At 46.0% G+C, this 17,681-nt stretch overlaps 1 protein-coding gene across 1 annotated transcript in view; it reads right to left on the bottom strand.

Annotated features, from left to right (window-relative positions):
• Positions 1-17,681, bottom strand: part of PSMA4 (proteasome 20S subunit alpha 4) — a 324,356-nt gene that overhangs the window by 155,179 nt on the left and 151,496 nt on the right. Inside the window, exon 6 of the mRNA XM_069642068.1 lies at positions 3,233-3,321. Coding sequence (XP_069498169.1) covers positions 3,233-3,321 — 89 coding nt within the window. The remainder of the gene's footprint in view (positions 1-3,232; positions 3,322-17,681) is intronic.

Below are 17,681 nucleotides of genomic sequence, written 5' to 3'. Positions count from 1 at the left end.
CAAGTGTTATACTTGCATTTGTGGATTTCATTGCTACAGCTCTAAAGCTCACATTTACCCCTCTTGAGCTACGTCTGGCTGCTCAGTCACACTACCAACTTGTGTAGTACATACATTTACCAATAGGTGGGTTACCTAATACCAAGAGGACAAGTGTGTAGTCTCCCACAGGGTTACTACACCAATTCATGCCTAACACAGAGTGAACTAAAACGTTTCTGAAAGTCGTGCCACAGGTCCCCTCTCGAGACTGCTGCTGGAAGATACTGTCCATTGTCCTGCCTTTTGTCACCAGACCAAGGAATTCGGAGGTCATGTCCAGAGCTGCCATATCGCAGAGGAGCCAACACAAACACTTTCTTCAAACTCAAGTTATTGTGGGGAAAAAGGTATTGCTTACCTGATAACAAGAAATCGCTACAGAGCGTTGGAGCGCACGTAGGTGTCCAGGGCAAACCCCTCTTACTTCTGACCCAAAGCTGCTGCTCATGCGCCCTTGTCGAGTCCGTTTTTAGGTCTCCTTTGTTAGTTGCTAACTTGCTGCTTCAATAACTTTAGACACTGGAAGAAATCTGCAGGAACTCTTCATTACTGCCTTTAGCTAGGTTTGCGTTTCTGGACTTAAGACTTCCCAGGCGAAGAAGCCGTCTCTAGAACCCTGAACTAAGCTCATGTTGCACTAAGCACATATTTTCCTCCCTTTACGTGACTTTTCTATATGTGTTTGCAGAGTAAATGTATCACTGTATAACCTGTTGAAAACTGCATGAGAGCGCAATTACCGATAATACGATAACCTTGTCTTTTCCCTTTGTAAGATTGCTACAAATGTAACCGCGAACAAACACAAAAGTATATTATCTAGTATTCCTAAGTATTCTACCATCTGAAGTATTTAAAGTGATTCTGGTGTAAATATAATAAACATTTATCTTTTATATAAATATTATCGTTTATATAAATATATGTTCAAGTGCTTCATTGTTGTGCCTGTCTAAGATTCAAAGTACCTACAGCTCACATCTTCCTAAGTTAAGCCTGACTGCTCTTCCACACTACCAAGGTCCTGAGCTAGTACAGACGGATACTAAGAGTTGGGGTTCTACAAACCACAGGGATAGCTTACTAAAGTCTTACTGCCAGTACAACTCCTAACGGAAGGGTTACATCAGGCTTTGGTTACACATCAGGCTCTCCGGTTGCTGGAAATCGTTACAGCCACCTTTTCTTCATCTTCCTTTTCAGATTTGGTCCGAGTGGTCAACTTTTCAGCAGCTTCCAGGATCAGAGTATTCATCAGGAACTACAGCACAAGGCCTGCAAACTCTCACTCCAGTTTACAGAAAGAAGCGGTCTGGCTGTCCAATAAGGACAGCCAGCCTCCTCCCCACCCCCTGCCCCCACCCCAGTGGTAACTGGTTCCTTTCAGGCAAGGCGAAAGACAAGTGCTGCAGAGTTTTGGACTCCTCCCTCGCTTCCTGCCTTCTCAGACACTCGGAGCCTAGGCAGGGAATACAAACTATTTTCACCGAAGACAAAACTTCAACTGAGGTCGTTCCCGCCTAGAATGGCAGAAGACCTTGGAAACAAGCACACTAGAAATGGTGAAAATAGAAGGAGCCCGCCATTCTAGTAGAATGGTGGCACTCGTGCCTTATTGCAGCTGATTTGACAGCATACAAGTAATAATGACAAAAAGTCATAAGTAGTTTCACTGCCACCAGCCATTCAAGTACACTTGCAATTGTAACAAAAATGTTAACAGGTAAGTAAGAAAGGGGATACAGAAGTCTCCCCCCAGCCCTCAACTTAAGTGGGGTGTGACGGCTCAATAAAATAAATATTATGGGGATGGGAATCCCACTTTACTTCTTGGAAAAGGGAAGCCGAAAAGGGCAACCCAGCCTAAGCCCAAAAGTTATAGGAAACGTCTTAACCCACACTATGGAGGGACATAAAAAGGTCACCCATAAAAAGTATAAAAGACTAGGTGAGAGGGGGAAAAAGATTTCCCTCTCACTTAGGAATAAGGGGAAAATAATCACCAAGTCCAGCAAAATGTTCTGGGGTTGACACAGACCAGGAAGAGTAATTCCAAATAGAAGAAACTTACCAAACAACGAATTTGAGACTATAAATGTTATCAATATTTTGAGGAGCAAAACAAGAGTACTCCCAACATGTAAAAGTGCTGTAAAAATCTGAAGAGGGCCACCAGGAGTGGAGCCTAAGAGGACGAATTTCATTGGCTGGTTCAGACCCAAAGTGGCAGCAATAGGCTATAAAAGCGACAAACAGTTTTTAGCTTTAATGGGAAACTGCGTTATTACTACTGAGGATTCCCAGCAGGACGGGAAATATTCATGAGCATGTGAATCCATGCAAGAGCCCATGTTGGAGAACTACAGGCCTAAAGGTGCTCTCGGATTACAGTGCATGCAGGGGATGGGCAACAAGGTTTTCCTGGGACAATGGGACGCTTTAGGTTTTCAACTCTGCTGTGTCCACTGAGTTATAGGAAGGGGATGCCAAGTCTCAGTTCCCACTGGTCGGCAGAGGTCTTGTTTGAAGCTACCAGGCAGTGCTTTGCAATCAGCAGTTCTTGGAAGAGTGTAGGCCTCAGAATGTGGAGTGAGTTGAGCAGACATCAAAGGATGACAGAAGATTTGTGAATTTTACATATGGAAAACCCTATTATGTCTAGTGGCATGTACTTCTAATACTGGGAGCAGCACTTAACTGTATCCTCTTCTATTCAGAAAGCAAATGTGTCAATTAATTGGATCACTTTAGAGAGTAAAGAACATTGACTGTCTTTGCAAGTGTTTTTCAGTTCAATGCAACTTCATGGGACTCTCCCATCCATGAGTTCCATAAACACTTATGATCCACACCCCTTCTAGGGACAGATTGTTGTGTCATCTACAACACGCACCAGAGATTCAGTTGCCTAGAAAGTGAACAGTACAAACACACCTGTAATAATTTTTAGGAAATTCTGCGATATTGCCATTCAGCGGCTCCTAATGTCTAACACAAAAGGTTGTGAATTGGCCACACAATTATTTAGATTGCAACAGCTGTTTACTCTGTTTGATGATGTAGGCGTTGCCACTTCAGTGGGGACATAGGTTAGAATAAACACACTCTTAAAACATTTTGCTCAGTCAAGAAAAATATTATGGGCATGCAAGAAACAGGTTTGCAATAATACTTGCAAAGAAAAAAGTACCTCCAAACTGTGTATATGCTTGTTTGATATCACACAGTGCTGTGACCAACTGCTCACAAGGTATAGGTTCCTGATACTGTAAGAGATACCTAAAATAAAATGGACACATTCTTGCTCAGATAAAAGACCACATGGACTAAACATGTAACTGCTAACAGTGTAATATAAACCAATATTACCCGTGATCTGATCCCCTGGTTTTAACATCGTCAAGCAGACTAACAGAAAGCATTCACACCAAATGATTTTCTAGTAAAAATATTTAACGGTCAGTTTTAAATAAGCATTCTTTAAAAAGGGCAATGGTCAACAATAAAAATACACTTCAAAATACTTTCTCAGAATCAAGAAGCAAGTAGATACTCTTTAGTGATGCTTCATACACACTTCATAAACCCTGAGGTGACTTCACCAACTAGACAGTATTGGCATTTATATATCACTTTTGTACTTTGTAAAATTCTGAGGTGGGTAGAAAGGAAAGGCTAACGGAAGGGAAAAAGGTCAACAGGTTCTCGGAGCATGTGAGCACTTACCTCCCAATGAAGTCTAGATAAAAACCTTTCCCAGCAATATTAGTTAAAAAACAATTTATCACCTATGAAGGACAGTAAGAATCAAAGTCAATGGAATAGAAGAGTCTGCAGGGAGCCAGGACAGCCAAAGTCAATTGGAGCAAGTCTATGGAGCTGAGACACTTCTTAGATAGCAAAAATGTCTTGCACAAAGTTAGAGAGTTTGATGTAGAAAATCACTGTTGATCACAAGCTGTTACACTTGTGAAAGTTAGAGCTGAAATCAACTCTAGAAAAGCAGCTACTTTAAGTCTCAAGTGAGAAGAGCAGAACTACCGACAAAGGGGCAAGGACCACAAAGTCAGAACAGTACCTTTGGTTAGAAGAAGAGGATCCAGCTGGCTTCTGTCTGGTTGCAGTGTTGCAGATCCCGTGTTCCTGGGCCTCAGTCGTGGGGACAAGAGGGAGGACTTCTGGGGTACTCCTGCACAGCAAATCAAAGGTCGGCGGCAGCTAAGGGCTTTCTTCGGATCAGCAAAGCTCAGTAAATAGCACCACTGTGGATCTTGGACATCGGTTGGGCCTCCTTCACTCCTTAAGTCCAGCACTCTGGTGAGGTGACTCTAGCTTGGGTCGTCCTGCTTTGGGAGGGTCCTCAGGAGACTCCTGGAGATTTTGGCTGGCTTACAGGCGTTGCACTCAACTACAGATTTCTCGTCTCCTGGCACTCGATTCCAGCAGCAGCAAAGAAGTACAGCCAGTGGGGGAAGATCTTCCAGCAAAGTTTCTCAGGTTTAGTTAGTCCCACAAACCAAAGGGAAGAAGTCCTTTCTGGAGCGGCTCTTGTCCATTAGGAAAAGGCGTTTCATCAGCACAGCTGCAGGGCTTCACCAGGCGGTTCAACGGTCCAGGAGGATACAGCAAATTTCTCTTCATGCTTCCTTCATCAGATGTTTCTTCCAGTGGTCTACTGTCTTCAGTCCGAGAAGTCTCGCCTTTTAAGCAGGTTTCTCCCATTCATGCACAGCCTAGCTGTCACTCACACAGCAGGGTGGCTGTCCTATAAGAACAGCCAACCAGCCAATCAGGACTGGGTGCATTCAGGGTGCCCTGGAGACATGGGAGTTTGGGGCACCTCCCTCCCTTCCTTCCTGCCCTTGCAGACACACTGGAGCCAGAGGCGGGTTTCATTACTGAAGCCTGCCAAAGACAAAACTAACAAGGGCTCAAATCTGGCTTGGCACACAGAGTAAAACCCAAGAAAGACCTCCCAAACCAGAAATGGCAAAAAAAGAAGAACGGGCCATTTTGACACAATGGTCAACCATGGGTGCTATACTGCAGCTGAGGATTCAGCCTGCGGTAGAAAAGCACAATGGTAGGAAAATTAAACCACTGCCACCAGCCGTTTAAAGTAGTGAGGGTAACATAAAAAACGTCACATGAGTAAGTAGGAAAAGGGGCTACTATGTAACCCCCCCCCCCCCCAAGCAATAAGATAGGGTGTGCTGGACCTACAAAGAGAAACGGTAAGTAAAGTCAATTTCACTTTACTATTTTGGGAACAGTAGTTCACACAAGAAAAGGTATTTAAAACTTATGAGAAATCTAATGGATGAAGGTGCTGTGTGTCACCATACAAAAAGTAGATGCCTATGGAGATCAAAATACATGAGTGAGTGGGAAAAAGGGCTCACTCCCGCGTTAAATTAAAAAAGTCCTAAAGTCCATGAAAAGAGCTGGGGGTCTCTAAGGTTGAAGGGAATTAGCACAGAAATGAGAATTCTACCCCAACACCCACCTTATGTGGAGTGCTGGGGAGATATCCCCTTCTCATTTTAAATTTAACATTTATGTTAAAAGGACGAAGTTACCTTTAACGGCTGGTGGCAGTGAACCTTTTTATTAATTCGGTACACCTTTACCGCAGGCTGTTTGCACAACCCCAGTAAAGGCACCCATGGGTGCTCATTTCACCAAAATGACAGTCTTCTTTTTTCACCATTTTAGCATTTCTTGTCCTTTCTTGTTCTTTCTCCCGACATCCATGGCAGGAAATACTTTGTTTTCGACAGGAGTCCAGTGTCTGAAGGCAGGAAGTGAGGGAGGAGTCCACAACTCTGCAGCCCTTTGTCTTCCAGCTTGACTGTTAGAATCCTGTTCAAACTGGAAGGCTGGCTGTCCTGAAAGGACTGCAACCTCTTCCCCAGGTTTGAATGTTGCAAGGCTGTTTGATTGGTTGGGTTCTAAAAGTCTGATCCTGGAAGGTGAAGAGGTAGTCGACCACTGGAACCAAAACCGAAGAGGACGATGAAGAAACTGCAGCCGAGACGATTTCCTGCGAACGTATAGTCTGCTGTGTAACCAGAGCCTGCTGTCGCCCTTCCTTCCAATTGACCTGGGGAATCCAAAAACAACCCCGAGCGTGGCGAGACCCACTAGACTCAAGAAGACCTGCCTTTTGAGCCATCCCACGTTGTGCTGCGACCTTGCGGGGCTGCAATACCCTGGGATGTCGAGCCATTGTGCGGTGCACTGTCTTCCAAATTCTGAAACTCGCTGAAACCTCGTGGACATCCAGCTGGACTCCAGAGGTACGGTTCAGGTCTGAAAGGTCCCCTCACCAGAGTGCTGGACCTTGCAAATAACAAGAATTTGACCGGCAATATTCTGTCTTCTTCTGTGTTTCTGAAAAGGCACCAAATCCACAGAGCTGCATCCAACCCAGAGTAAACTCTTGACTTGAGCCTTCTTCTATGATCCCTGCAGCAACCTGTCTTCAGTCTTTCTGACAAAGGAATCCAATGACCGGGTTTTGGCTGCAGATCCTGAAGTCTTCCTGCTGCAACTCTTCTTCTGTGCGGAAGTACTGTGTTGGCAGGGGTATCTTACTTACCTTAACACCTTTGCGATTTCTGTATAGCTTTGGGGTGTTTTCTGTGATTGGAAGGCCACTCATCCAGTTCACCTAGGCCCACTGCAGAATCCTCCTAGGGTGTCTTCTCTGAAGTCCCAAGACCCTCAACTAACTGTAAAGTGAAATAAATACTTGTTTAAACAGGTCTTCCTCTGGAACTCGGACATTGCCTGCAACTGAACCCCATCTCACCCTGCCTACAGCTGGCACCTAGACCACTAGGGTCCCTCTACTGCATCTTAGTGAACTCATGCTATAGAATACGGGAAGGACTGGATAAGAAAAGGGCTATGCCTTGAAAACAAGTGTGCACAAGTTACTTGCAAAAGAAGTTGGTTGGTAACCAACTCTGAGAGTGAACAGTTACAGAAGTTACTACTTACCTTAGAAATGTTCTGCCATTCTGAAAAGTATATCTAACATCTTTCTTTCCTTAGAAACTGTTTCGCCATTCTAACGAAAGTAGATGTAAGGTTATATTACTCACCTTTGATTTGGTTGTGCCTGTTCCCAAAAGTAATGCTGTTGGTTCCACTTCACTATTCCTGTTAAGATAAATGTATGAGTGTCCCCAACTGGGTCTTGCTTCCCCTGACTTGCCGTTAGCCTGTCCAGAATAAGTCTGCATTAGGCTTTACCTACCTAGAATAACATTTAATCATTCATAAAGATTAACATTGGGTTTTGCTTTCCCTGGTCGGTTTTAAACAGACAAAAAATCTCTAAGGTTCACACCTGCCTTTAAGTGGCTGATGGCTTCTTTGAAAAGTGTATAGGTTTTGCTTGCCTTGAGTTAGCTGTGTGCCATCCTAGAATAAGTTACAAAAATTATTGTTCATCTCAATTTGTGTTCGACTGACCTCAAAAAGCACCGGTAATAGTATATTACACTGTTAGGTTTTACTCACCTAGTATAACTGGGTGTTATCACAAACGTAGTTCTAGGTTTTTAATGTTTCTGGAATAATTGTCCCGCTATTCTGCAAAGTATATTGTCCAGTTGATTTACTATGTGATTTGATTGCTGAGTCACGGTACAACGGCTAGGGTTTACTACTCTTGTATTACTGCAAAGTAAGCTAAAAGTAACTCATGGTTTTACTCCCCCCAAGAACAGGTGTGCCCTATACTGAATGTGTATACAAAGGTCTAACTTAAATAGAAAAACTGTTAGGTGTTCGAAATAAGGTGTGTGCTTTGATCTGTGAATTTAAAGCATAATGTTGCATTTTTATAATGTGTTCATATGCTTTATGATAGTACTTATTTACCCAAGAATATCTTGGCCGGTTTGTATATAAAAGAACCCCTTTATTTTTACAATACAGTGTGTCAGTGTTTCTTTGGACAATGTGTATAATACAGATTTTTTTGTACTCATTCTACAGCCCTCTCTCCCTCCTAAAATATGGCTGGCTGCTCCGCTACCATGAACCCAGGTGGTACAGCCTTATACTAAGAGTGGAGTCTTGTACTGTCTCAGTTGCATGGTTTTACTAAGCCCTTGGGCTTCGGAAAAAAAACTGTCCAATGTCCAATGTGTCTGGGCAGGCAGGAAGTTGGGGAGGAGTTATTTTTGTCTGCCAGAGCGCATGAACGGAACCATTTACCACTGGTGGGCTGGCTGTCCTGACTGGACAGCCACCTGCCCCTTTCTGTAAAATGCTGAGAGGTTGCAGAGGAGTGGGAAAATCGAATAAAAGGCAAGGGTCCTAAAGTGAAAGGCAAGTCGACCACTGGAAAAGAAGATCTGAAGACGACCAGAGATGCCCACCCGCTGACCCTTCCAGTAACCGTGAATACGACCACTGCTGTTTTGCCCCCTTTTTCTAATTAACAGAGGAGCTCCGAAGAGGACCCCTTTCCTTTGGCAGCCCTAAGAAAAACTACCAATCGAGCCATGTCACGAGTTGCTGTGCCTCTCCAGAGCTGCAGACCGCAAATACCAGCAGACCTCTCTAACCCATTTGCAGTGCAACGTCTTTGCGAGGCTGAATCCGTCCAGAACTTTGGAGAGCTCCAGTAGGACCTGCAGCGGCACGATCCCATTCAACTAAATCCCCTCACCAGAATGCAGGAATTCAGAAACGAAAATCGAACAGGCGAATACAGTCCTTTGTTGGAGTTTACAGAAATGACAAAACCAGAGACCGAAGAAATCTGTTCCAAGGGTCCTCTCTCCCTCGAGACTGCTGCCGAGACATCCTATTCAGAGTCTATTTCGTAACCAGGTCAGTCACTGCTGCACAGAGAATCCAGCTACGTTGATTTCCTCTAACACAAGGTACTGCAGAGTTAAAAGGTAGAATATACCTTGAACCGAAGAGTCGCTCCAGTGTGACTGGAGTGCTTGAAGAGGTGTCCACCCTACCTCTGACACAAGCTTCTCAGTGTGTGCCTATTTAGGGAGTCCTTTTGCAGGGTCACCCTAACTTGTGTTATATTCTTAAGTATCTTATTCTAGAGACTGAAGGTATCCTGTGAAACTTTGCTATTCTGCTACTTTGTAAGACTTTAGTTTAGTTCAGGATTAAACTATGAAAGCGTTAGAAGCTAGGAAAAGTGTCTCTAGATCGTTAAGCTCTGCTGCTGTGTGTATAACCAACCTTTTTCCTTCCAAAAGACTATATGGTATGGTATGGTTTTGCCAACTAAATACTATTACCATTTATCTGTAAAGTAACGCGAGTGCACAGTAGTACCGATAATATGGTGTCCAAGTCTCTTACAATTGTAAGAGCTGGCAACTACTATTGAAGTATCAACTCTGAAAAGTAGTATGAATTCCTGTGTATTCAAGTATTTATCTACCTTCTTTCTGTAAATAAGAATAATTGTAGAATTTTAATATAACATTTACTGTGTAAGAGTTTTTGGACTATTGGACATACTGGGTTCTGTGTACTTACCTACAGCTTACACTTCCTCCTATGATATGCCTGGCTGCTCTGCCATGCTACGAAGATTCCTTGCGTAGTACAGACTTCTACTAAGAGTTGGGGACCTGAATGCCTGGAGATAAAAACTGCAACAGATGCTATCATCTTTAGCAGCCACATGGCTTTCCGTACAGTTACCCGACAACTGGCCATATATTTAGGGATCTGGAACAACATGTATTGAACCCACTCGGAGGGGAAGACTATTGTCTTCTGGGTGTGCTCAAGACACGCCTGGTGCGAGTCTCCGGTTATGAGCCAGTCGCTGAGATAAGGGTACACTAGAATGGGCTGCCTGCGTAGGCGAGCTGCCGCAAGTGCCAGTACCTTGGTAAACAACCTCAGGGCTGAGGCAATGCTGAAAGAGAGTACTTTGAATTGATAGCGAGTGTTCTTTATCTTGAACCTGAAGTACTTTGTGTGCTGGTAACATTGAAATATGAAAGCATTCATCTTTCATATCCAAGTTGGTCATTTTGAACATTGAGGTTTGACATAATTGTTTGCTGGACGCAGGTCTAATACAGGGTGCACGGTTGGATCCTTTTTGGGTACAAGGAAGGATGTTGAATAAAGACCCTCATGTTAGGGAGAATTTTCAGTTTCTGTGCCAATTCCATTTAACCTTAGAGACCCCCAGCTCTTCTGCTGGAATCTTGGATCTTTCCGATTTTCAATCTCCTGAGTGAGTGGAGCTTTTTGCCACTCACGCATGGGTTTTTCTCCAAATGGGTTTTCTTACTGTTTAATGCAGTCTGCTAAACCCCATAGGCATATGATTTTTGCATAGTGACACACAGCACCCTCTGCAGTTCCACTGAGAATACATGTTTAAATACATTCCCTTGTGTGAACTACAGCTCCCAAGAGTAGCCGCTTGCAAACTTACCTAAAACACAGATTATTTTTCCACCGCCTCCCTCACTCCCACACTTTCAATTCTAGCTGCGTTTATCAATGTACACAACTGTTCAACTGACTCTCAAACCTGCCTGTGTTTTAGGATTGTACTTAATTGCTCTGTTAGCCATAGGCCTTTCTGCCACTACACACTCTCAAATCTAGCCGTGTTTAGGACTGTAGTGAATTACTCAATTGTTTCTTAAATGTAGCCTCTTACTCAATTATACAATTGGCTCTCAGGTTTAACTGCGTTTAGTATTATACTCAATTGACTCTCAATCCTAGCTGTGATTGGTATTGTACTCAATTGCTAAACTAATTCGAGCTGTTTTTAGCATTGTACTCCATTGCTTTGTTAGGCGCAGGCCTCTCTCCCACTATACAGGACCCCCATATCCAGCTGTGTTCAGTCACTACCTGAAGCCAGGCCTCTCGCGCTGCTCAGTCACCTCAGTTCTGGGCGCTCTCTCCTCCCTAAAACCCAGACCTTCCTCTAGCTACCAAGGGGTCCCGAAACCAGCTACTCGAACGACCACCTGAGACCGTTTGAAACAAGCCCCCCCCCCCGCCCGGGCCCCAATTGAAGCGTTAAGCACTGCCTGACATTATTGATCATCCACACCGGTGAAACCAAGCCCCCCAACATCTAGCCGATATATGGGATCTAGCACTACTTACCCGAGTTCTATACCACTCGACAGCCGAACACCCACCACCCCAAAAACCCTTGACAGTGCACCCATAGGAAACACACCCGACCCATCAACAGGAAGGACAGGCTGAACCCGAGAGAATCTGAGCATATCAAGACCAAAGAAGACAATGCATTACTTACCGTAAAAGCATTTCTGATGGTTGTATCTGCTTAGATTCACATGCTGTGCATAGGTCCGACATCCAGTGGTCACTGCGGAGTATTGCATTTTGTTTTTCGTAGTCGAAAAGGGGACGTCGACAAGGCGTGTCTGTAACACTATCCCTATAGTGACGTGCGTTGTACCCACAATCCCTCACGCGTCGAGGTCCCTCTGTTTGTATTTTTCTGCCCTGAGGGAGCCTTATAGACGTGAGTGAGTACAGAAAAGAGAGATATAAAAAGGAAGTCTATGTTCCTTCCATCCGAGCGGGGAGGAAGGGTGGGCGCATGTGAATCTAAGCAGATACAACCATCAGAAATGCTTTTACGGTAAGTAATGCATTGTCTTCTGATGTTTGTTAATCTGCTTAGAATCACATGCTGTGCATAGACTAGCGAGCAGTACCCGGAGTTGGCGGTGGGTTATGAGAAGGAACAGTAGAGAAAAGATGTCTTAATACTGCCTGTCCCACCTGGGAGTCAGATCTAGAGTGTGCATCTAGACAGTAGTGTTTTGTAAAGGTGTGCACAGAACTCCAGGTAGCCGCTTTGCAGATGGACTCAAGGGGAACATTTGCAATGAATGCTATGGAAGCCCCAGTGCCTCGAGTGGAATGTGCTCTTGGCTTGAAGGGTAGTTCTCTCTTAGCAAGAGTGTAACAGAGTGATGCATTGAACAATCCATCTAGATATAGTGGATTTTGAGACCGCATCTCCTTCTCTTCCTGCTGCCACCGAGACAAAGAACTGATTAGTCTTTCTCAGTGGTCTGGTTCTTTCCATGTAGAACATGACAGCTCTGCGTACATCTAGTGTATGCAGACTTTTTTCTCCCGAGCTGGAAGGGTTTTGAAAGAACGTTGGTAGTTCTATAGTTTGGTTTACATGAAATTTCGAGATGAATTTAGGTGCAAACCTTGGGTGTGTGCGTAGAACCACCTTATCTTTGTGAACTGTTACGAAGGGGTCTAGTACAGAAAGAGCCTGTAGTTCACTTACTCTCCTAATGGAGGTGATAGCTATTAGGAAAGCAGTCTAAAGGGTGATATCTTTAAGAGTTGCCTTGTGCATGGGTTCGAAGGGAGGGCCCATGAGTCTGGAAAGTACCACATTTAAGTCCCATCCGGGAGCTGGGTTAGCTATCGGAGGGTGTATCCTCTTTACCCCCTCCATGAAGGCTTTGATAACTGGTATCTTCCACCACGACACTTTAAGTTGGGAAGTGGTGTATGCAGAAAGTGCCGCTAGGTGGACTTTAATGGAATTGAACACTAAACCTGAATCCAGTAAATGGGTCAAGTATAGAATAATGTCAGTAGGAGAGCAGTCAACTGGGTTGATGCTAGTACCTCTACACCAGATAACGAATCTTTTCCATTTTCTAGAATAGCAGTGTCGAGTATTAGGTTTTCTGGCTTCCCTGAGGATGTCCATACATCTCTGTGGGAGTTGTAAATGTCCAAATTCTATGATCTCAGGAGCCAGGCTGCTAAGTTCATGGTCTGAGGGCATGGATGCAGAGTCCTGCCCTTGTCTTGTGACAGCATGTTGTACGGGCAGGGAAGTTTCATTGGGGGAGATAGGGACATCTCCATCAAGTGAGCGAACCATGGCTGCCGGGCCCACATTGGGGCCACTAGTATCATGGTAACCTGCTCCTGGTGCATCTTGTGCACCACTTTGTTGAGAAGGGGAGTCGGGGGAAAGGCGTAAACAAATTTCCCTGACCATTGAATCGACAGACCGTTCCCCTTGGACTGGTTCTGGGGGTACCTGGAGGCGTAACTTTGGCATTGTGAGTTCTCCAGGGTTGCGAACAGGTCTATCTCCGGGAATCCCCATTGCATGAAGACGTCTAAGACGATGTCTTCGTGCAATTGCCATTCGTACTCTTCGGGCAGGGGGAAGTCTCTGCTGAGTTTGTCTGCTAGCAGATTGAGTTCCCCTGGTACATGTTGTGATATTAGGAACATGTTGTGTTTGAGAGCCCACTTCTATATATTCTGGGACAGCTTGGACAGTCCTGGAGAGTGAGTGCCCCCTTGCTTGTTGAGGTAGTACATGGCTGTGGTGCTGTCTGTGAGGACCATCACTGTCTTTCCTTGTAAGTGTTCCTGAAAGGCTTTCAGTGCTTTGAACACCGCTAGTAGTTCCAGCAGGTTTATATGCTTGGATGCTAAACTCGGAGTCCACACTCCGTGTGCCGTCTGATGGGATAGGTGAGCCCCCCATCCTGTAAGGGATGCGTCTGTGGTTAGAGTGGCTTCCACTGCGGGTGTGGCAAAAGTTTTCCCTAATAACAGGTTTTCTTTTGTCCACCACCGTAGCGAGAGAACCAAGGCCTGCGAGACCACCACTAGATCGTCCCATTGTCCGCTGGCCTGACACCACTGGCTGTAGAGCCACTCTTGCATTGGGCGCATGCGCAGGCGCGCGTGAGGTACCAAATAAATACATGACGCCATCATCCCTAGCAAGCGCATTGCTTTGCGTACCGTCACCTCTCGGCCTGCTACATAATGGGGAATTTGAAACAGCATGTTTTGGACCCTCTCGTTGGAGGGGAATACGAGGCCGTCCTTTGTTCGAATTAGAGCCCCTAGGAATTGTTTGGTTTGGCTGGGGTCTAAGCTGGACTTCTTTTCGTTGATGGAGAAGCCCAGTTGGGACAAAAGGTCTACGGTCTTTTGGGTATTGGAGAAGCATGTTTCGTAAGAATCCCCTGTTATGAGCCAGTCGTCGAGGTAAGGGTATACCGGGATGGATAATCTGCGCAGGTGGGCCGCTGCCACTGCCAGTACTTTCGTGAATACCCTTGGTGCAGATGCTATCCCGAAGGGTAGTACTCTGAACTGGTAGTGTTTGTCCTCTATTTTGAACCCGAGGTATTTTCTGTGCGATGTCAACATTAAAATATGAAAGTATGCATCTTTCATGTCCAGTGTTGTCATGTAATCCCCTTGTGATAACAGTGGGATTACCTCCTGTAAGGTCACCATACAAAACTTTTGGGGTTTGACAAATATGTTCGCTGGGCGCAGATCTAATACAGGGCGCATGGTTAAGTCCTTTTTGGGTACAAGGAAGTACACTGAATAAATACCTTCTGTTACCTGTGATAGGGGGACGGGCTCTATAGCTTCTTTCTTCAGTAGTTCTTCCACCTCTTGAAGAAGAATCGAGAGGTGTTGCGGTGTCACGCGCCGGTTCCGTGGGGGTTTGTACTTCGGGGAACCGTTGAACTCGATGCAGTATCCGTGGGCTATGGTGGATAATACCAAACGGTCTGACGTGATTCCCTCCCATGCTGAAAGGAACGATGTTAGCCGGCCCCCGACCGGTGATGCATGGGAGGAGACCCGAATTTTCGGGTCATTTGCTGGTATTGGGCGTGGAACCTCTGGGGCTGGAGCCACGACCTCTTCCTTTGCCACGGCGTTGGCCTCTTTGACTGAACTGGGTGTTACCCTGGTTAGTGGGCTTATTGGAGCCAGAGTAATATTGTTGTTGTTGGTTCTGCTGCTGTCTTTGGCCACGAAAGGAGCGTTTATTACCATAGCCTCGCCTGTTAGGGGGCCTAGAAATTTGATCCAGAGTCTTGATGGTATCAAACTCTTTTTTAGCATGTTCTAGGGCCTCATCTACTGCTTTCCCAAACAGATGCGTCTGTTCAATGGGTTTATTTATGAGGGAGGCTTGGGTTTCGGGCTTAAAACCTGAATTGCGTAGCCAAACGTGGCGCTTGAGAAGTATTCCCTGCACTAGGGAGCGGCCAGCCGTCTCTGCAGCATCTAGGGAGTTTTTAACGATGCCCTGGTTTACCAGTGTGCCCTCTGATATTATAGCTAGCAGGCGAGAACGCAGAGGTTCAGGTGCTTCCTCTGCTTCGCTGCGCAGCTTGTTCCACTGTGCATCTGCGTAGCTAGCTAAAAGTGAGTTGTTATTAGCAATTCTAGTAGAGAAGGCAGCGGAGGTTGTGATTCTCTTCCCCAGTGCGTAGAGTTTTTTGCCTTCTTTGTCTGGAGGTGCTTCACTAGTGGATAGTGGCACCCCTGCTCTTTTCCTTGTGTTGGTAACCACAAGGGAGTCCGGAATAGAGTGTCCTCTGATGTATAAAGGGTCAGAGGATGAAGGGCTGAAGAGCTTTTCTATTCTAGGGTTGACCCCTCTTACTAAAGCTGGGTTAGTAAGGGAAGGAGAAATTCTTCTTTTAATAGAAGCCAGGAGTGGAATAGATTGGCTAACAGGGGCTTTTTCTTTGATGACTTTTTCTACAAAGTCAATGTCTGGAAGCGTTTCCCCTGTATCAATCTCAAAATGCGCTGCTGCCTTGCGCAATAGTGCATTGAGGGAAGGTTGGTCATCTATGGGAGAGGAGTTCCCATGTGAATCCTTGAGAGGAGAAGGGAGAAAGGCCTCAGGGTCTGAATGTACTGATGGGGATTGCCAAGGCTGCACTGACGGTGAATGCCAGGGCTGCGAGGTAGCTGTATCCTCTTCAAACCCTGTAGCAGTGGTGTAAGGATCTTCTTCGAACCCCTCTTCCTCAAGTTCTACCTCTTCTTCTCCACCCCAACACTCATCTTCTTGGAGGTATTGCTCCTCCTCAGTGAGGTCAACCAGCCTAGGAATCTTGACTCTAGGGTCATCCTGTGGCCATTCTCTTTGTCTTTTGTGAGTGGGTGGGTCTTGGTTTCCTAGAAACCTTTCCATTTTCTCCATGCAAGAATTGAGTCTTTCAAGGGTCTCATGGGGTACCCCTGAATAGTCTAGAGGGGGGAAATTAGTGTTTTCGCCTTCGAATCGTTTCGAACGCTCCCACAACGTCGACGAGAGGTTCCCGTCTCCTTCTGAAAAGCCTTCAGGTAGTTCGGAAGCGTCCTTTGGAGAAAGGGGCAGTTCCTGGCTACTTTTGTGTTTTTTCGACGCGGTATTCGACGTTTGTTTCGTCGTCCGCGTACGTTTGTCCTCGGCGACAATTCTCGCTAGGCTCTCGGCCACGATTTTGTCCGTCGAGGGCTCTGGTGTCGACGTTGTGTGCGTTGCGCGTTGTACCTCGACGGTCGCTCTATGGAGCGTTGCGTCGGATGTTTTTGGGGTAGCGCCCGTGTTAGATGGAAGCCCAATCGCTGGTCGCGGCTGCGTTTGCGGGTGGGGCTTGTGACCTTTACGGTCTGCGGTAGACGCCGGAGTGCCCTGCGTCCCCTTCGGCGCTGATGGATCCTTCGTTCTCGACGAAGAAGAGCCGTGGGTAGTGTGTTTAGCCTTATGGGGTTTGTGTGCGTCCTTGTCGCCGGGGTGTTCATCCCCATAAGCAGGGCGTGAGCCGAGCCCGTCGGAACCGGGGACGGACGACGAGGAGCGGGAGCGCTCCTTCTGGGGGTTCATGACTTCCGTAACGGACGTCGAGTTATCGCACTCCTCGTCACTTTCAGTAACAGCGGCAGCGGGTGAGGAAACTGACTTCGACATCGTGTAGTCCGCCCACCTCTTAACCCTACGTTCTTTAAGAGTCCTGGGTTTTAAGAGCTTGCAGGCTGCGCAGCTGTTCTCTATGTGATCGAGGGGTAAGCAACGATTACAGAGCTTGTGCTTATCTTTCCAAGTATATTTGCCCCTGCAGCATGGGCAAAACTTAAATGGTGTCCTCTCCATAGCTGAGGCAATAATAGCTGGCGATAACAACCCCAAGGGAAAGAAAAGGGAGAAAGAAAGACATTCTCAAAGAGAAGAGACAAAGTTCTAACCCCCACTCTCCCTACTGTAAGTTGGCCGTCGAGGCCAGGCCACGTGTTCGGCAGCGCCGAAGGATCTCCTCCGCTCTTCCTCTCCGTCGAAAATCAGTTCGGCGGAGAAACGTTTCACAGCTAACGTCGAGGGGGAGGGATCGTTATCAGTATATTAAGTTATGACAAAAGGACCGAGGTCCGTGTTAAGTATAGCAATGTCTCTCTAGGAGCTCCGCGAAAGGCGACCAGAAACTGGGCGGAAAAAAACAATCAGAGGGACCGACGCGTGAGGGATTGTGGGTACAACGCACGTCACTATAGGGATAGTGTTACAGACACGCCTTGTCGACGTCCCCTTTTCGACTACGAAAAACAAAATGCAATACTCCGCAGTGACCACTGGATGTCGGACCTATGCACAGCATGTGATTCTAAGCAGATTAACAAACATCAGAAACATCAATACTGTGCTTCCACAATACATCACAGAGGACCACTTACCCTGCTACCTCTGCACCGTAAACCAAAATGCCCCGACTCAGAAAAGGACGCCGAGAAAGAGCAAGATCGTGCAACAATGGCCACGGACA

This window comes from Ambystoma mexicanum, chromosome 1q (genome assembly GCF_040938575.1).
Source record: "Ambystoma mexicanum isolate Mex_15411 chromosome 1q, UKY_AmexF1_1, whole genome shotgun sequence".
NCBI classification, from domain to species: Eukaryota; Metazoa; Chordata; class Amphibia; order Caudata; family Ambystomatidae; genus Ambystoma; species Ambystoma mexicanum.
Note: the sequence above shows the minus strand (reverse complement) of the source record. Positions and strands in the feature narration are given on the sequence as shown.